The 21656-nt window shown below is 43.7% G+C and overlaps 1 protein-coding gene across 1 annotated transcript; it reads right to left on the bottom strand.

The window, feature by feature from the left end:
• Positions 1-1115: 1115 nt before the first annotated feature.
• Positions 1116-5517, bottom strand: LOC145361903 (putative G-protein coupled receptor 139). The gene is given in 2 exon segments (XM_080217891.1): positions 1116-2017; positions 5343-5517. Coding segments are annotated over 2 exon segments (1077 nt in total).
• Between the last annotated feature and the right edge of the window lie 16139 nt (positions 5518-21656).

The raw sequence follows: 21656 nt of genomic DNA, 5'->3' as shown, positions 1-21656 counted from the left end.
AAACCACCTGACCAGTACATCTTTGGACAATAAGGGGCAATTTAACATGGCCAATCCACCTAACCAGTATACCTTTGGACAATAAGGGACAATTTATCATGGCCAATCCACCTAACCTACATATCTTTGGACACTAAGTGACCAGTTAGCATGGCCAATCTACCTAACAACTCACCTTTCGGACTGCGGGAGGAAACCGGAGTACCTGGAGGAAACCCATGCAGACACGAGGAGAATGTACAAACTTCTCACAGACAGTGATCCAAGGCGGCATTCGACCCTCAGTCCCTCGAGCTGTGAAGCAGCAGTGCTAACCCACTGTGCTACCGTGCCACCCATGAGTCATTGGGTCCCCCTTGTTGAGGCAGTCAGCCTCACTCAGTCAATCAGACAGCCTCACTTGGTCAGTCTGTGACCCTTCGCTCAGTCAGTTAGTCGGCCTTGCTTGGTCAGTCAGCCAGACAGACAGACATGCTCAGTCAGCCAGTCGACCCCACCCAGTCAGCCTGTTGGCCGCGCATGGCATATCACTCAGCCTCACTCGGTCAATCGGTTGACTTCACTCAGTCAGCCTCAGTCAGTCGTCATCGTATGTCCGTCACCCGGCCTCGTTCCTTCAGTCGGTCAGGCTCACTCGGTCAGTCAGTTGGTCTCACTCCGTCGGTCAGTCGGCCATACTTGCTCAGCCAGTTGGCCTTGGTCAGTCAGTCAGAAGGCCTCGCTAAGTCAGTTGGCTTCACTCAGTTGGCCTCGATCAGCGTTGCTGGATCAGTCAGTCAGCCTCGTTCCCTCAGTCAGTGAGACCCGGTTAGTCAGTCGGTCACACTCACCCATTCAAACAGTCGCTCTCCCTCGGTCAGTCAGTCAGCCTCACTCAGTCATTTAGAAGGCTTTATTTGCTGAGTCAGTTGGCCTCACTCGGTCAGTCAGTCAATTTCTGTCACGTTTGATACAAGAGCCATAATCATCGACCAGTGTAGCCACAAGTTGGGGAGCAGATCAGCTTTGCCGTGTATCATGTGTTCAATCAGTGGATGGTTTATGAGTTTGGGTGGTTTGAGTGCCCAATCAGAAGAAAGATAGAGAGAGAGACGTCTTGTATACAAGGTTTCCCATCAGGGATTAATGAATTGATTAATTGCTGAACAGGGAAATTTCAGCACATTTTTCAACTGCTGCCTGAACTGAGTCTGTGTCACGGCATAAATCCCAGTGTTTGTACAACAACTCAGGAGCTGCAGCATGAAGCCCAATTCCATAACAAAATAATCTAACCAGACAGACTTATACCCCAAATAATACATCCTGCTCCATATTGAATATAACATAAGTATTGACCATAACACGATGAAATTGGCTGAGACAACAAACAGTAAAATTATGCATTTCCTTCGACTCTCCATCTCTGGGTCCCTGGAGTTCTCCCAACTGTTGTGAGCCCGGAGTCTCCTGCGGGCTCTGCTGCTCAGTAAAATGTGTCTGACGGTGAGAACATTGAGCAGCAAAATCAGGACAAATGGGAGACACGGGTTTAGGATGTTGTGGAGGAACTGGATTGCTGACCAAGCTGGAGAGAACAAAACTGCCCACTTGTAATTGCAAAACCAGGGGTCGTTCCCCAGCAAATATTCACCTAACAACATAAAATACCAGTAAATGTTCTTTAAACAACTCAAGACAGTCACTGTTCCCAGAACCACAGCCGCCGATTTCTGGCTGCAATATTTACTTTTCAGCTTGGGGCAGCAAATGGCCACAAATCGATCAAAGGTGAAAGTGACGGTGAACCAGACAGAACATTCAGTGGCGGAATAAAGCAGGACGGCGTGGATATTACACACGAGCATGGACTTCAGGTAATAAAATTGTTCAAAAAAGACAATGGGGATGTGTCTCATTAACAAGTCAAGGATAACGACCAGTAGATCCCCCACTGACATGGCCACCAGGTAACGAGTGACACACTTGGAGAGACCGCAGTTTCTGGTCCTCAGGGTCACAATTGTGATTATGTTCACTGTGAGCAAGAGAAATTAAGAATGAAATTATACTTTAGCCAGGGAAGCAATTACCTGTTTGAGTGAGGTAAGGACACCCTCTTACACACACACACACACACACACACACACACACACACACACACTCGCAAACGCACACACCCACACACACACACACCCACACATACACATGCACAGAAACACATACACACACGCACACACACACATACATGCACACACACACACCCACAAACACACACACAAACACACACATGCACACACACCCGCACACACACACACACTCAGACACACCCACCCAGATACATACATACACACACACATGCACACACACACACACACATACACACGCACAGAAACACACACACACCCCACACACACACACCCACACACACACAGACACACACCCACCCCCCCCACACACACAGACAAATACACACCCACACACACAAACACACAGACACACTCCCCCCACACACACACAGAAACACACACCCAAACACACACACACACATACACATGCACAGAAACACACACACACACACACGCACACACACACATAGATGCACACACACACACCCACACACCCACACACACTCGTTCACACACACACCCACACACACGCACAAACACACACACGCACACACACCCACACACACACTCAGACACACCCACCCACACACATAGATACACACACACATGCACACACACACACACACACACACAGACACACACACGCACACATACACTATAACTTATATTGAGACACGGAGACACATAAACACGTTCACACCCATGCTCACACAAACTCAGACACCCTCACACAGACACACAAACAAACACTGATGCTATAACTCACAAACAGATATGGACAGACAGATACGGCAGCACACAAACACGTACACACACATTATCACACTGACACTCTCACACACTTACCACGGACAGTATTAGTGAGAGGCAACATGGTTTTGTGAAGGGGAGGCCGTGTCTCACCAACTTGATCGAGTTTTTCGAGGAAGTGACGAAGATGGTTGATGAGGGTAGGGCAGTGGATGTTGTCTACATGGACTTCAGTAAGGCCTTTGACAAGAACCCTCAGGGCAGATTGGTGCAGAAGGTGAAGTCGCTTGGGATCAGAGGTGATACAAAACTGGCTCGGTCAAAGAAGGCAGAAGGTAGCAGTGGAAGGGTGCTGTTCTGAATAGAGGGCTGTGACAAGTGGTGTTCCTCAGGGATCAATGCTGGGACCTTTGCTGTTTGTAATGCATATAAATGATTTGGAGGAAAATTTAACTGGATGAATTAGTCAGCTTGCAAACGACACAAAGGTTGGCGGATTTGCGGATAGTGTTGAGGGCCATCAGAGGATACAGCAGGATATAGATCAGTTGGAGACGTGGGTGGAGAGAAGCCATTTAATCCAAACAAATGTTAGGTGATGCATTTTGGAAGGTCTAATACAGGTAGGAAATATACAGGAATTGGTAGAACCCTTAAGATATTAATAGGCAAAGGATCTGGGTGGACAGGTACACAGGTCACTGTGGAAAGTAGTCAAGAAGGCATACGACATATTTGCCTACAATGACCAAGGCATTGAGTTTAATAATTGGCGAGTCATGTTGTAGCTTTATAGAGCCTTAGTTAGACTGCACTTGGAGTAGAGTGTTCAATTCTGGTCGCCACAGGACCAGTAGGATTGGAGGTTTTGGAGAGTGTGCAGAAAAGATTTACCAGGATGGTGCCCTGGTATGGAGGGCATTGGCTATGAGGGGAGATTGGAGGAACTTGGTTTGTTCTGATGAGGACGATGGAGATTGAGGGGCGCCCTGATAGAAGTCTACAAGATTATGGGAGGCATGGACAGTGTGGACAGTCAGAAGCTTTTTTTGCCCCCAGGGAGGAAGAATCAATTACTCGGGGGCACAGGTTTCAGGTGTGAGGGGCAATGTTTGATGGAGATATACGAGGTAGATTTTTCACAGGGAGAGTAATGGGTGCCTGGAACACGTTGCCGGGGAACAGAGTGGGAGCGGATACAGGAGAGACTTTTAAGGAGTGTCTTGACAAATCCATGAATAGGATGGGAATAGAGGGATATGGTCCCCGGAACAGTAGGGTTTTTTCAGTTAAGTTGGGCAGCATGATCGGTGCAGGCTTGGAGGGTCAAAGGCCCTTTTCCTTTGCTGGAATTTTTGTTGTTGTTTGTTCTTTATTACTTCTCCATTATGACCACTGATATTTCTCCGTAATACACCCTCCATCATTGCTCCCCCATCAGGGCCCACAACATTACTCTCCCATCAGGACAGCTGGAATGATTCCCCCATCAGGACTCCCGAAATTATTCTAGCATCAGGACCCCTGACATTGCTCCACTATCACCACCCCTGACATTAATTACCCATCAGAATCCACAACATTCCTCCCCCAGAAGGATCACGACATTACTGCCCCATAAGGAGCCCCAGTCATTGCATCCCCATCAGGACCCCAGTCATTACATCCTCATCAGGATCCCAGTCATTTCATCCCCATCAGGATCCCAGTCATTACATCCCCCTCAGGGCCCCCGACATTATCCCCCCATCAGGACCCTCCACATAACTTTCCTTCTGTCACCCTGACATTACACCCCCATCATGACCCACGACATTGACCCCCATCAGGAGACCCTACATTACTCCCCCATCAGGTCCCAGATAGTTCCCACAATCTGGGTCCCTGACATTATTCCCCTGTCAGTGTCCCCGATATTACACCCCCCATCAGGACTCCAGGCAATCATCCCCCATCAGGAACCCCGATAACATGCCCCAACCAGGACCCCTGAAATTATTCTCCCATCAGGACTCACAAGATTATTCCCCCAGAAGGATCCAGACATTAGTCCCTATATGGAGCCCTGACAATAGTCCCCCCATCAGGACCACCGACTTTGCCCCTCCATCAGGGCCTCAGAGATTAACACACATCCGTTCGAATGCCCCACCCCAGGCAAACTCCTGGAGTCTGTGGCTGGGAACAGGGAATGGGAGTGGAACTGAATACAATAAAATCCATCCTCCCAATAATTTAATAACAAGATGAGGAATGGAATGAAAGATGGATTTTAAATACAATAGCTGATGTAGAGACTGACTGGGGAAGCAAATAGGAGCAAAGCCGAGCAAATGGAACACCAGATACACTGAAACATTCATCAGTCGGGTTAGTGACTGAATACAGATATTCTAAAGAAACAACAACTAAGGCCAAGTGCGTAAGACCAGTAATAAAATGAAACAGGGTGAATTGAATTAATAACTGGACATAGAAACTTACCAGGGAGAGCAACAATAGCCAAGATCGGGTAGTAAACCCCTTGAATAACCAAGAGAATACATTAGATACGAGATACTAATGATATCGAATCTAGAGAAAGCCAGTAAAAACCCTCGGTTAAACTCCTGTCAATTATTGAAATATTCCTGTCTATTGTTCCCAGTTTCTGATCCATTGCTGCAAAGTTCCAGTCCGTTGTTTGCAGATTCTGATCTTTTTCTCCCTCTGTCTGCGGTCGCTGATTCTACTAGTGACGGATTTGACCGTCCCAGTAACTGTGTGGGATAACATATTGAATGGAATCACTTATTAATAGACGAGGGAAACCCTCCAGTGACAGGAAGCGGATCCACGGAGACTGACATTAATCACACTCGCTGAAAAAATGGCTTTAGTTAACGTCATTCAATCCAACCACATTTTGTCTGACAAAAGGTGTGGAATATTTAAACAGTCTGGGTGATGGTGGGGGTTAGGTTTGGTGCCATGCCCAGCTGTCTGCTCAAATTTGACTCTGTCAGTGCAGAGAACATCTTCATTTTCCTGGGGATGTTTTTGTCGTTCATGAGTCTCTCCTCTTAGTTACAGTATCAGGTTCCATCTCAATCCAATAATCCTCAAACCAGGAGGCAGCCCTCTGATATCTGTTTCAGAACACAGTGAGTGCAGAGATATCGATGACATTGACATTAGGCGAGACTGAGTCACTGAGCAGGATGTTGGTTGGAGTTCAGAAGAATGAGGGTGATCTCTTTAGGCCAGCCCAGGGTAACACCCTGGTGAATCACCTCTACACGCTTTCTACTCCAACCACATCCTTCCTACCGTGAGCTGACCAGACTGTAGAGAGTACTCCAGCTCTGATCAAAGCAGCATTTCACACAAAATCCTATAAACTTCTAACCAGCCAAGACAGTGTCAAAGCAAGAAGGATGTTCCTTATGGTTCTGTTTCTGATGCACAGTGTTTGTAGAGGGCTGTATTATATATCTGTCATTGTCTGGATGTGTGCGAATGCATGACTCACTCCTCATATGGACTTGCATATTGTATGTGAAAGTCCTGCCCTATCTCGGGCACAGTATATGAGTGTCACTCTTACCGTTCATCAATCAGTCTTTGATCAATTCTGTGAGTGCATGTTTCACTCTTACCAGCTCTGCATCTGGTACAATGTGTGAGTATGAGATTTATTGTGTGTCTGTCTGACCATAACACTGTGATTATTCCGTCCGCATTGTTCTGTCTGGGGCACAGTCCGAGTGTAGAACTGGTTTGGATGTGAAAGCCTCTGACAAGATGTGTGAATATATTCATCACTTGTTATTGTTTGATACTTTTATCACCGATTTCTTACAAGCAAATCAAAGGAGACTCAGAATAGGCCAGGAGCACTTTCCTTTTTAAGCAAATGCGGTGAGAACAGTTCTTCAGAGATTCCGCTGCAGCAGGCTCTGCATCTTTCAGTGAAGCCCACCTCCCCACTGCCACCCCCACCCCCCCGATAATTATATCATGCTGCACACGCACACGGGAGTGAAATCTCCATCTTAAAAACATCCAAAACAGGCACATCTTGCATTCGTCTCAATTAACGTTGTCTCTGTTGTAAATACTTCCAGATTAACTTGCTCTGCCCGCGACCACTTGTGCCTGACTCCAGATCTTTCGTTAACAACACAAAAAGAGTTGCCTTGTACTGTTCCTGCAGTTTGGAAATTCTGTTGAATGTAAGGTGCTAACCTTTGTAATAGAAAGAGAAGGTGACTTTTGGTAACAAGGTAATCTGCAATCATGTTCTATTATTTTCTTATTAATTATTCATTCTCAAACCTCACTATGCAATCATATTATACCTCAGACTTTGTTACTTTTATTCCTCACAACCCATTTCTTTGACTGGATATATATCTATATATCTCTATATATATCTCGGTGTCTGCCCATTTCCATGAGTGTATAAGAACATAAGAAATAGGAGCAGGAGTAGGCCATCTAGCCCTTTGAGCTTGCCCCGCCATTCAATAAGATCATGGCTGATCTGTCGTGGCTCAGTTCCACATTCCCGCCCTCTCCCCATAACCCTTAATCCCCTCTCTTATCAAAAACCCATCAACCCGCGTCTTAAAAATATTTAGCGAGGCAGCCTCCACCACTTCAACGGGCAGAGAATTCCAGAGATTCACCACCCTTTGAGTGAAGAAGTTCCTCCTCAACTCCGTTCTAAACCGCCCCCCTTTTATCTTGAGGCTGTGCCCCCTAGTCCTACTGTCTTTTTTGAGCGGGAAGAGTCTCTCCACCTCAATCCTATCCATCCCATTCATCATCTTATACGTCTCAATGAGATCTCCCCTCATTCTTCTAAACTCCAACGAGTACAAGCCTAGTTTATTCAGCCTCTCCTCATAGCTCAACCCCCTCAACTCCGGTATGAGCCTAGTAAACCTCCCGTGCACTCCCTCCAAGGCCAAAATATCTTTGCGCAGGTGTGGCGCCCAAATCTGCACACAGTACTCCAGCTGCGGCCTCACCAATGCCCTATACAGCTGCAGCAAGACCTCCCTACTTTTATATTCAATCCCCCTCGCTATGAAGGCCAGCATCCCATTCGCCTTCCTGACCACCTGCTGCACCTGCAAGCTGGGTTTTTGCAACTCATGCACAAGGACCCCGAGGTCCCTCTGCACCGTCACCTGCTGCAGTTTTTCGCCACGTAAGTAATAGTCTTTCCTACCATTCTTCCTACCAAAATGGACCACCTCACACTTGCCAACATTAAATTCCATTTGCCATTTCCTGGCCCATTCGCCCAGCCTATCTAGATCCTTCTGCAGACTCTCCACACCCTCCGCACAATTTGCCGTTCCCCCAATCTTGGTGTCATCAGCAAATTTCGACACCCTACACTCGGTTCCCTCCTCCAGATCATCGATATAAATGGTAAAAAGCTGAGGCCCCAGCACCGACCCCTGGGGCACTCCACTAGTCACCATCCGCCAATCCGAATAGCACCCGTTGACCCCGACTCTCTGCCTCCTATTTGACAACCAATCCTCTATCCACGCTAACACCCTACCCCCAACTCCATGTCCCCCGACCTTCTGCAATAACCTCTTGTGAGGTACTTTGTCAAACGCCTTCTGAAAATCCAGAAAGACCACATCCACCGGCTCGCCTCTATCCAATGTGATTCCACATCTTAATCAAATACAACACAATATGATTCTACACCTTAATCTAATACAACAAAATTTGATTCCACATCACAATCTGATGGAATACAATATGATTCCACATCTTAATCGAACACAACAAAATTTGATTCCACATCACAATCTAATACAACACAATATGATTCCGTACCTCAAGCCAATACAGCAATGTAATATGTTACACGCTAAATGCAATGCATCAGCAAAAAAACCCTAAAGAATATCAAACAATAAGGACCCTCCAAGAGATTGAATACATTACATGAAGGAATTAAGGTTTGTGATTGCACAAAGATAAGTAGATTGGTACATTTTAAAAGCAATATAAGAGACAACAACAAAATATAATTTCTCCACACAGTGGTGCAGATCAGCCTGGGTTCCAAGAGTAGGAATGACAAAAACGAGCATGCAGGCACGCTGAGAAATGAAGTAAGGTAGTATTATGTGGGTAGCACTGATACCTCACAGAGCCAGGGAGCTGGGTTCATTCCCAGCCTCGGTTCATTGTCTGTGTGGATTTTGTGCATTCTCCCCGTGTTTGTGTGAGTGTCCTCCGGGTGCTCCGCTTTGCACCCATAGTCCAAAGGTTTGCAGATTGTGTGGATTGGTCATGTTAAATTGCCGCTTGGTATCTAAAGTAGCTTTGGTGGATTTGCCGTGGTGAGTGCACGGTTTATGGTGATAGGGTGGGTGGTGAGCCTGGGTAAAATCCTCTTTAGGAAATTTGATGAAGCTTCGACGAGCTGAATGGTCTCTTTATGAACTGTCGCGAATCGATCGTTCCAATGTTAGCATTTACTCTGTGGGAAATTGAATAGAGACGGAGGAAGGTTGCTCTTCAGTTGTACTGTGTACTGGTCAGCACTTATTGGAGCATTGTGTTCAACATTGGGCTCTTCATTTAAGGAAATGTGTACATCCGTTTGAAGCATTTCAGACAAGTGTTGAAGACCAGAAAGGTTAGTAAGTCTCAATTACAGCGATAAAACATCTTGCCTGCCTACACTTCCAACACGGTAATGGCATGTTTAGATAGATTCCTGGCAAGCAAGGCAATGATATGTTGTCGGGCGCAGGCGAAATATAAATTTGAGATTATTTTCAGCACAGCCACCATGTTATTAAATGGGGGAGCAGGTTAGAGGGGTTGAATGGCCTGCGTCTGTTCCTTAGCTCCTCAATCGATATCGCTGCAAGATTCTGTAAAGAAATAGCGATTGCTACAGACACTCCAATGAGTCCATGCAATCCAACTGCAGTAGATTCTTGTGCCTTTATTCATGAGTCATTTCATGCCTATTTTCTGACAAAACTGCTCCCCCTCAAGGTGGGGTGCCCCCCCACCCCCCTCCCCCACACCTTCGTTCATCGTCTTCCAGCCGAATTTTCCGATACCTCAAAAATTCTGGTCTCTCGCTCAAATTTTGACAGCCCTTCCTCAATACTCACTTCCCTCAGTCCTGCTGGCCTGTCGAACAAACCACCCCCAGCCAAGCCGCCTCAGTTTGTGGAGCTCTACCTCGATATTCCCCACTTCAGAATCTTTGGCCCATTTCCAATTTTGGAATTCTTTCCTCTACTTAAAAGCCCTCCCCTTATTGGTCTCTTTACTTCCCACCTTCTGGCATAACAGCTCTCTCTCTCTCTCCTGTCTCTCTCTCTCTCTGCCCTCTCAATAATTTGTATCATACACACTCAATGGAGGGCAGCATGTTGGCTCAGTGGTGAGTTTTGCTGTGTCAGAGCGCCAGGAACTCGGATTCAATTCCGCCCTGGGGTGAATGTTGAGTGGGTTTTGCACGTTCTCCTTGCGTGTCCGTGGGTTTCCTTTGCGTATTCCCGTTCCCTTCCACAGTGTGTGTTCGGTTGGTGGGCCATGCTGAATTGCTGCTTTGTATCAGGGAAATTACCATGGTAAATATATGGAGCTGTGGAGATATGGTCTCAGTGGGATTGTTTACAGTGCAAACTCAATGAGCCAAATGGCCTCTTTCTGCACTGTAGGGATTCTATGGTTCTATGAAATAGTCCCAACCATCTGAATAGCCCCTATCTCAGACAGTCACCCCACTTACAAAGTCCCTCTATTCCCATTGCGGGATGTATTGTCCTCTTCTTCTGTCCTCTTCACCTACTCTTTGTTCCTGTACCTCTCCTTCACGTCCCCACACTATCTGTAGTTTTATAGCCATCCACACTCACATCATCAGGCTGTAAATTGTCCATTTAATTTACCGTGTTGGATCAGAGCAAAGCACACAGTCTAATTTGAACCTTTGAACGTTCTTTCCCTGTCAACAAACAACTTCTAATCTTCTCCTTTGGCTGAGCATGGCACTAGCTCCACCACAACAAGTGTGTTCACAGAAGTTTCCTCAGGCAGCGTGTGGAGGGTCCGACTCGGGAAAGGGCAAAACCTGACCTACTCTTTGGAAATAGGGAACGGAAAGTGAGTGAAGTATCGATGGGGATCCACTTTGGGACCAGTGACCATAGTCCTATTAACTATAAAATAGTTATGTAAACTGGTCCGCAGGTGCAAGCCCCAATTGGTACCAAACCATTTGTGATGGAATTAGGCAGGAACTTGCAAGAGTTTGTTTGAGGGCAACCGGACCTCCGGCAAGTGGGAAGCCTTCAAAAGACAAATAGCTAAACTTCGTGGTCTGTGTTTTCCAGCTCGGGTGAAGGGCGAGGCTGGCAGAAGCAGAAAACCTTGGATGACAAAACTTCTTGAGTTTTGACAGCGAAAAGAAGAGGCACGGCCCAGGTACAAGCCGCTGGAATCAAGGAATCCCCTCGGGATGTACAGGGGATACAGGAATATACTCAAGAGGGAAAATAGGAGGTCGGTGACCAGTGGAGTGTCCCAGGGACCTGTTCTAGGACCCTTGCTGTTTGTCATTTTCATAAATGACCTGGATGAGGAACTGGAGGGATGGGTTAGTAGGTTCGCAGACGATATGAAGGTTGGTGGTGTTGTGGATGGCCTGGAGGGATGTCAGAAGTTGCAGCGTTGAATAATCAACATGCAAGACTGAGTGGAGAAGTGGCAGATGGACTTCGACGCACATAAATGTGTAGTGGTCCATTTTGGCAGGACCAAAGGGTTCAAGGAATACAATATCAAGGGTAGGAGTCTTAGCGATTTTGAAGAGCAGAGGGATCTTGGGGTCTGGGTCCATAGGACTCTTAAATCGGCCTCGCAGGTGGAGGATGTGGTCAAGAAGGCGTATCGTGTACTGGCCTTCATTAATCGAGGGATTGAGTTTAGGAGTCGGGAGGTAATGCTGCAGCTTTATAAGACCCTTGTCAGACCCCACTTGGAGTACTTCGCGCAGTTCTGGTCGCCTCACTCTTGGAAGGACGTGGAAGCTATTGAAAGGGTGCAGAGGTGATTTACAAGGATGTTGCCTGGATTGGGAGGCATGCCTTATGAAGATAGGTTGAGGGAGCTAGATCTCTTCTCCCTGGAGAGACGAAGGTTGAGAGATGACGTGATAGAGGTTTATGAGATGTTGAGTGGAATAGGGTGGATTCTCGGACGCTATTTCCCAGGACTGAAGTGGTCCCGACGAGAGGACAGAGATTTAAGTTGCAGGGAAGCAAGTCCAGAGGAGATGTTAGGGGTACGTTTTTCACTCAGAGGGTGGTGAGTGAATGGAATTGGCTGCCGTCGGTGGTGGTGGAGGCGAACTCACTGGGGTCTTTTAAAAGACGTCGGGATGAGTATATGGGATTTAATGGGATTGGGGGTGATAGATAAGTCTATGGCTTAGTAGGTACAGATGTGATCGGTACAACTTGTGGGCCGAAGGGCCTCTTTGTGCTGTAGTGTTCTATGTTCATTCAGAGTAACAGGCGTGCACCAAATCCTCAGGAAAGTATTTCACCCAGGACGCCCCCCTCTCATATCATCATCAACCTCACCTCAACAACCAGCAAAATTAACGGGCAGTGTAACATGGCTAATCCACCTAAACTACACATCCTCTGAGTTGGGGGGTGGGGGAACGGGAGTGTCTGGAGAAAACCCCTCCAGACACGGGGAGGATGTGCAATCTCTATACAGACAGTTACCCAAGGCTGAAATGAGCCAGCATCTTGTCGCTGTGGGGCAACTGTGTTAAGCGCTGTAACAACATTAATGTCCATATATCGCACTGGGTTACTTCCCTCTTCCGAAATAGAAATCCGCCTATTTTCGGCGAGTTGTCACCACTCCCATTGAGCCTCTTTGGCATCAGACGCGGTCTGCAGCAATCCCACATTCTGAATTGGTAGATCAGTGTGCTCAGTGTGTGGAGTTACTTCCTCCTGCATTGCCATCAGTTCAATAACTGTGACTGCCTGTGCTGCACAGTCCAGAGCTTGGGTGTAATTGGTCAACCCTGCTAATTGATGTGGAGAGCAAACAGCTGAAGGTGGCTTATCCTTAACATGTATGGAAAAAACGTCAGCAACAACTTCACCAATTACACACAAAAACAAAGCAACAATAGGAATAATATGAATCTTTGGAATTCTCTGCCCATTGAAGCAGTGGAGGCTACCTCGTTAAATGTGTTTAAGTCACAGGTAGATAGATTTCTGACCAATAAAGGGATGAAGGGTTATGGGGAACAGGCGGGCAAGTGTTACTGAACCGCTATCAGATCAGCCATCACCTTATTGAATGGTGGGGCAGGCTCGAGGGGCCAGCTGGTCTACTCCTGCTCCTATTTCTTATGATCTTTTGTGTTTTTATTTCAATTGCTTACTGTTATATGAACGGCACAATATCCGATGTCTCAAAACATTAAAGTTTTGCAGTTTCATTTGCGATGAAGCTTTGTTGTGAACAGAATTATTTAATTCTCTGCTAGTTTTAAAAGGGTGGATTATCAGGTGTTGAATAAACTTCATTAAACTATCACTCTTTTAATTAAACCTGACAATCACCCGGTCCAAGAATCACTTCTCTTTAACAGTCTCTTATTTTAAAATATTTTACTCAGTTACCTATTCCAGAATTTTCACTTTCCTTCTGCCAGCTTTGTCAACAATAAATTATTGGAGCAGACAAGGATGGTCATAACCTCTGACCCAAATCCTTATGGACACTGTGTGACACACACAGACACACACACACACACACACACACGTCCAGGCAATATGGAAGTCCTGATGCATGGAAATGCGCTCCAAGTACAAACTTCTGTTTCTGTGTTTTCAATCTGTCAGGATTGATACACAGTCTTGAATTACCTCAAAGAAAAACCCAAATTTGGGTACTTGCCCCGATGGATTTTTGAATATGAAGGTTTATTTATTTAAACAATTTTATTCTGCTCCAGTTTCAGTGAATACAGGCAGCAGACTTTATTGTGCTGTTTTTTTTTCTGCAAATGTCTTTCAATAAAAACTGGAAAGAGTGCATGGACAATTGAGGAGTCAGCACTCATTGCCCTGTGTTACAGGGAACGGTTGGCGAGGCCAAGACTTAATTCCTTGGAACGTAGGAAAATGAGGTGACCTTATTGTGATTAATAAAATCATGACGGGCATAGATAGGGTGAAAACAGGGAAGGGGAATTGAAAATAACAGGGCATAGGTAAAAGGTGAAAGGGGAAAGAATTAAACGAGGCCTAACAGGCAACTTCTGCACACAGAGGGTGATGTTTATGTGGAATCAGATGGCCAAACAACTGGTAGAGGCAGGTAGGACAGCAACAATTTTTATAAATCGGATATGTAAACTGATGGAAAAGATTAGAGGGATGTGGGCCAGCCGTGGGCAACTGGGACCAACTGGGAGGACACCATGGTCAGCATGGAAATGTTGGGTCGAAGGGCCTGATTCCACACTGTATTGCTCTCTGACTGCAGATATGCAATGCACGGTAATTTAAAGGAAGATATATGATGTTTCACAATATTGTCATGACATACAGTTAATTCCATCAAACAAACGTTTATATATAACAAAGTGGATTTGCAGTGTTTGTAATAAGTTTCAGCTGAAGACATTTGGGATTTTGTTCTTTATTTTAAGCAGAGTTGTTTCTCCCAAGTTTATGAATCTCTTTTATGCAATGTTGATGATTAGAAGTTTCATAACAATACAGCACAGGAAACAGGCCATTCGGCCCTCCAAAAAGAGGGGCTTGGAGTGAAGACTTGGAGTGAAATGAGTTCTACATTTGGAGTGTGAATTATGCAACACAGCTATTTCAAATGCTTTAGTAAAATGTACCCCTCATGATGACGTCTGCAATCCTCCTGTGAACTGATGTGAGCGATCTATCTGATAGGTATTGCAGAATCCAGTGCAGGCTGAAAATTTGGGATCATCTTCCACCGCTGATGGGACATCACACCTTTGGCTTGGCTTCTTAAAATAAAAGAAGTTATTTAAATGTTGCAACATTGATGCAGAGATCATGAGCGAAGAGGCAGCAACATGCAAAATCTACAATGGACATGACGAACACTCGCCGCCCTTCCTCTGACCATATTTAAATAATTTACAGAGATCTCAATCAAACAACGACATCTTTGTTAATTTATACATATTAAGATATTCCTCATTAATCATTTGGAATTACATTTGACAGGAGACATTAACTAAGGCAGTAATTGCTCAATAGAAATAGAGACAAAAACAGCATACCTTTATAATAGCAGGGAAACCGTTTGATCTCTGTGCTTTGACATTAAAACTTCTGTTTCAAAGCTAGACCTTGGGCATTCCCAATCTCCCCCATCACAAGTGGTCAAGGCTTGAGTGAACCTTTGTTGTGTTGGGGCCTGCTGAAAGCTGAAGACTGATGCTCCAAATGGGAGCTGTCTCCCAATTTTTCAACTCAGTGAAATTGGCAACAAGTTCTACTGTTTTACGTTGCTCATGAATTTCCACCGCTAATTGGGAAGTTATGGGCCACAGTTTTGTCCAAGACCCACCCAACACAAGATTTGTCATTAACATTTCAAATCTCCCAAATTTTAAGTCACCATTACCAATTAAAACCATCTAATTCTCACATGTGTATTTGAGTCGAATTGAAATTCTCACATGTTCAGCAAAATATCTTGGAATCATGCTGCTGGCCCTTAACCATGGTACAAGATTAATGACTTTTGAAAATGAATCTTTATGAAATGCAATTTCTCTTCTTTATCTGTTTGTCTTTAATCACAATGATCACAATATCAGACAGAAAACCTGAAAAGTTGAAACACACCACCCAAAACTCTCCAATGCAACACCAATAGTAAAGACCTCTTATTTGTTGATTCAATCTCCCAAACACATTATCTCCTGCTAAACCTTTCTTCTTTATCTGGTGTTGCTATGACCATGCAATAACATTCCCAAAGGGATTTTGAACTCCTCCAGACTGTGTTTAAAATGTTTACATTTAACTGATTCCCATCAACTCATAATTGTAATCTCACACTGTTGATATATCTCTGTGTTGGATGGTTCAGTTATCGTTATTCCAGAATGTCATCTGGATACGTGGAACAATTCAACGATTGCAAAAGCAAATTGGGTCTAACTTTATCACACAATCAGACTTGAATGTTCCCCTGCTTCAGGACTCAGTGATATTATCAGGATGTTTCCTGATGCAGAAGAATTCCATGGATATCATTTGAGGTTAGAAAGTCGCATTAAATTTTTCTGACAAATCAGTCCATGCAAGCTGCTGCCAGTGCGATCAAAATTGCAGTCTCCAATTATCTGTAATTTACAATAATTCATGAAATCATTTTTTAAATCTTTGGAAAATGTATATTTGGGAATTGGAAATTTCAACATTTCGTTCCATGCAGTCTGTTGTGATGAAGTTCTTCCAACAAATCACAGGAGACTTTGCTACAGGTTACAATAGTTTATGGTTAATTCAAGCAGAGATGGAACGGCCCCAGAGCAGTTGAGGAGGGGCCCCCTCTGACACATCCCAGGTCTCACTGATTGGTTCATACTGATGTCGCTCTGAGAAGTAAATCTTCCAATACAAAGGGCAGGCTTTGATCAAATGTTGGAGTCTTCCCATTGGTTGGCGGTCACAAATTGAAGCCCCTTTTGGTTACACATCTAGGGGTGTGGGAGCTGGAGGGGGTGAGGATGGTGTGGGGGAAGGTAATGTCTGAATTCTGATTGGCTGTGTCCAACAACAGCAATTGTCCAACGACAGCAACGCTCCCTTATTGGCTGATGTGTCTGTCTGAATTCGAGATTGGCAGGCTCATTTCGTTGACAAAATTGCCGGGAGTCTCCTCATGTGTGGAGTTATCACTGGATCACCCTCCTTGGATGCCTTCCCTTTAGATCTTAGAATGGAATCATCTGATGAGTTGGGAAAATATCAATCCGTCTGAGAGCTCCCTGATTGGGCCGGGTGTTGTTTGTATCATCAGATAAAGTTTGGAGATTGGATCATCCTGTTGTCAGGGCAGAGTCCAGGATAGACAAATGTTTCAGTCTGCCAGCGGGACGGTCCAGTTGATTAGTGAAGACTGCACTGAAGCAAAGCTTGATTGTTAATGATTGGCTGAGTTGGCAGCTTTTCATGAATTTGGGTTACTTGCATTACTGCTTGTTTAGAATGATAACAAGCTGATACATCCTGGTTGGCGACAGAATCTGTCAGCTAGTCTGTGTTTGGCCGACATGGCTGTCAGGCTGAGAGCAATCTGACTACCTGTGGTAAGATTGAGTCACTGGGTAGATCTTCCAAAACGCCTGAAGTGGTTGACAATCAGAAGACAAATCATTACAATTGGTGGAGGTGGATCACCAACCATCAGCTGTGTCTCCCTGATTGGCTGAGAAGAGAAGTGTGATGCTGTCAGTTGATTTGTTTCTTTACGAATTCAATAATTAATGTAAGTGGATATTTCACTGTGATCTTGGTCTGTTCTCTGAACTTGGGCTGAGTCACCAAGTAAATCAAAGTGTTTGTGCAGCAATTCAAGTTCCGCAACATAACTGCAACATGTTGAAATATATATTCAGAATATGTGTAATAACTTGGATCCTTTCCTGTAATTTTATTATATAAAAAATGCATTACATCTCCCAACCACAGGAGAATAAATGAGCCAGATATGCTGAAGAGTAGTATTATAGACTTCTTCCTGCTCTCCAGCTCTGGGTCACGATAGCTTTCCCCCTGAACCTGACCCCTCAGTCCCTTCCGCACTCGACTGGTCACTAAAATGTGACTCACTGTCAGTGCATTAATGAATGGAATTAAAACAAATGGCATCAAAGGATTTAAAACTTTATTAAACCAAGCTAAGGCCACCCACCCGTGGTCTGTATAAGAACTCAGTTTTTCAAAACAGAACCATGGCACATTTTCAATGATCTGCCCAGGTTCTACTACAAAGTAGGAGGGTATGGATTTCAGACAGAATAAGATGCCAGTTGTTGTGAGAACCAGAGTCGCAGTTTTCTCAGTGCAATATTTTGCTTTCATCTTCTGGCAACAAATGGCCACAAATCGATCAAATGAGAAAGCGGTGGTGAACCAGACAGAACAATCAATGGCTGTAAACATCATTCTATTCAGAACGGAGCACACAGGGGTGATGTCCAGGAAAGTCGTTCCAAAATAATAATAAACCATCCTCCAAAGTACGACATTAGAGATTACGAGCAACAGATCCGCCATCGCCATAGCCGTCAGGTAGCGAGTGGTGCAGGTGGAGAGGCCACACTTTCCCTGGATTAAGATCACAATCACCAGCAAATTAACTGCAATAGAGAGATAGCAATGTAAACTGGGCATTGACTGCTCACTCATTCTACCTATGGAGAGGAAGGACAGGATTCTGTCATTAAAGTAACTCAGTGAGGACTGTTTCCAAATTAGAAATAGGGTTTGAATGGGGTAAAGGGTTTTTATGGTTGAGAGTAATCAACTTACCAATCAATTAAAATAGCAACACAGTTTAACAGAAATATCTTATTTTAAAACCTGCAGTCGAGTTCATTCCTCAAAGGGTGGAATTGGGAATCAAAAACACAACCATGTGTTTCATTCTGCCACAGTCCTCTCAGAGATTAAATTCCAGTTACTCTTTCACATTTTGTTTACGTTGGAGCCCTTCAATTGTAAATTGAGTCATCGAGACAATTCACTTTACACCCACCGACAAACATATTCAGTCCACAGTGAATCATTTCCCCTTGCAAAATCCATCAGATTGTGGAAGCACAGGGACAGCTCCATTGAATGTAGATATCATTGAGCAGGAAACACTAATTTCATTAGAGAATTGTCCATTCCAGTTAGTGTCTCACGCTCAGGACATTTCTACATTGGCACATATTCCTGGTATACATGTTCACTGGAGTCAGTATTTCCTTTCTGGTGAGTGACACAGACTCAGTGTATTTCAACACTGACAGATGCCGGTATACATGTTTGGTGGAGTCAGAATTTCCTTTCTACTGAGTGACCAACACTCAATACTATTCTACACTGACAAATTATCCCAATTTCGATGATTACTGGAATCAACATTTCCAATCATGTTCGTGATCCACACTCAGTACAACTCTACACTGACAGATGCTCTTGTTATACATGTTCACTGGAGATATTTTTCCACTTAGTTATTCACTTAGTTATTCACACTGTACAAATCCACAATGACAGATATCCAGGTATACTTGATCACTGGAGTCAGCTTTCCCATTCTGGTTGGTGAGTCAGTGTAAAATCACTCTGTATGATTTTACTCTAACACCCACGAACAACGTCTTTCAATGAGTTTGCTGTAACTGAAGGCTGGTTCAACATTACAGAATACTCCAGTAAATGTACAATCTGATACAATGCAAAATATTTCCTCATCATGATCGAAAACAACACAAAATGTTTCCACATCTCTATCTAAGACAGCACAATAGGATTTGACAGAAAAATGGTTCGGCACAGCCAAGAAAGATCAAAAGGCTTGTTTCCGTGCTGTAATGTTCTATGATTCTATGGTCCTATCTCATCATAATACAACACAATAAGATTCCACATCTCAATCTCACTCATCAATATAATATGATTCTGCATCTCAGTCTATTCAACATGATAATGCAAATCCACATCATAAGCTAATACATCACATCACGTTTCTACATCTCAATCTGATACAACAACATATTATAATTCCACATCTAATCCTAATGCAACACAATAAGACTTCACATCTCAACTGAGTACATCAATATAATATGATGCCACATCTCAATCTCATGCATCAGCACACCATGAATCCACATCTCAATCTCATACAGTTTTTGCTTTGCAAGCACAGAGTAGTGGGGGAATAGTGAAAAGCCACAGTGGCAATTCAATTGACCCGATGACTGGAATGACATGGTTGACCAGATGTTTGTATATCGGTGACAATCAGTTCACTCACAGAGTGAAATATTTGTTCAGTTCACACACCGTATCAGACAGCTACCATGGATATAATCACTTACCAGGAACTCCAAAAACACCCAGGAATGAATAGAATATTTGCTTTGCCTTTTCAAATAGAAGTCCCATTTTCTGTGTGGTGTCTTTTCGAACTGCAAGGTATTTCTATATTAACTCTGAAGTAATACAATCCCCTTAATATATACCCTGGGTATCCTCTGGGATCCTGGCGTTACACAATCGCTCAACTTATTTTCTTTTCTTTAAATGACCAACACATGATAACATTGGATTATTCTGGGGAATATGTATGTTTCTGACCTCGAGTCGCTGTGTTCGAAGACCGGGCTATACTGATAACATTAATTAACTAATAAAAATTCAGACTGCATTTTGCCATCAATGGCGCTATCATCTCAAACATCAAATCTCTAACTGTCAAGTTGCTCCAATATTATCCTTCACCTGGCTGTGACCAATCAATAATTCAACTTCCAAGAGAGAGTTTATTTCTCAGGGCTGTTCTGCACTATCCTGGGATATGTTTACTCTGTTTAACTGTAACATCAAGTTGAAAAATACAGCTTTCTGTCTGTGATCCGTCATTGCAGGAATCGAATAATAAAGTATCTGTGTTTCAACAGCACAATATGATGTGATTTCTCATGCCAGTCTCATACAGTGCAATATAATTCCACATCTCCATCTGATAAGACATATTTTCCCAAATTGTAATTTAATTCAACAACACAATCTTTTGCACATCTCAATATAATTCATCAGAATATAATTTCAAATCTCGACCTAATGTTACACACAGTATGGTTCCACATCTAATACAACACAATATGTTCCCATGTCTCAATCTAATCCATCACAATGTGCTCCGGCATTGAAATCTAATTCAATAACACAATATGTTTCCACAAGTCAATCTGATACATCATAATATTATTCCACACCTCAATCTAATAAAACCTCAGAATCTGATACCACGTCTCAATCCAATATAACAATACCTTAGAATTCCACATCTCAATATAATGCAGCAACACAGTATGATTCCACGTTTCAATCAAATACAACACAAAATGGTTCCATGTCTCAATCTAATAGAACAACACAATATGACTCCACATCTCAATCTGATAAAATAGCACAATATGATACTGCATCTCAATGTAATACAAATCACATCATGGTTGTGCATTTCAATCAAATACAACACAAAATGCTCATGTTCCTCAATCTAATAAAACACAAAATGATTCCACATCTGAGTCTAACACAATGGCACAATATGGTTGCACATCTCAATCTAATACAATTCAAAATGTTTGTGCATCTCAATATAATTCAACACTGTACTGTTTCTTCATCTAACACAAAACAACATGTTTTCCACATCTCAATCTTCTTTAACAACACAATATCATGCCACATCTCAATCTAATGCAACATGGCAATCTGATTCTCAATCCAAAAGGCCAACTCAATATAATTCCAGATCTCAGACTAATACAACACAATTTGTTCCAATATTTCAATTTATTTCTCCAACACCACATAATTCCACATCACAGTCTGATACAACGCAATATATTTCCTCATCATGATCTAATACAGCACAATATGATTCCACAACTCAATCTAATATAACACAATATGATTCCATATC

The sequence above is a fragment of the Carcharhinus amblyrhynchos genome, chromosome X (genome assembly GCF_965287045.1).
Source record: "Carcharhinus amblyrhynchos chromosome X, sCarAmb.v2.hapA, whole genome shotgun sequence".
Taxonomy (NCBI): Eukaryota; Metazoa; Chordata; class Chondrichthyes; order Carcharhiniformes; family Carcharhinidae; genus Carcharhinus; species Carcharhinus amblyrhynchos.
Note: the sequence above shows the minus strand (reverse complement) of the source record. Positions and strands in the feature narration are given on the sequence as shown.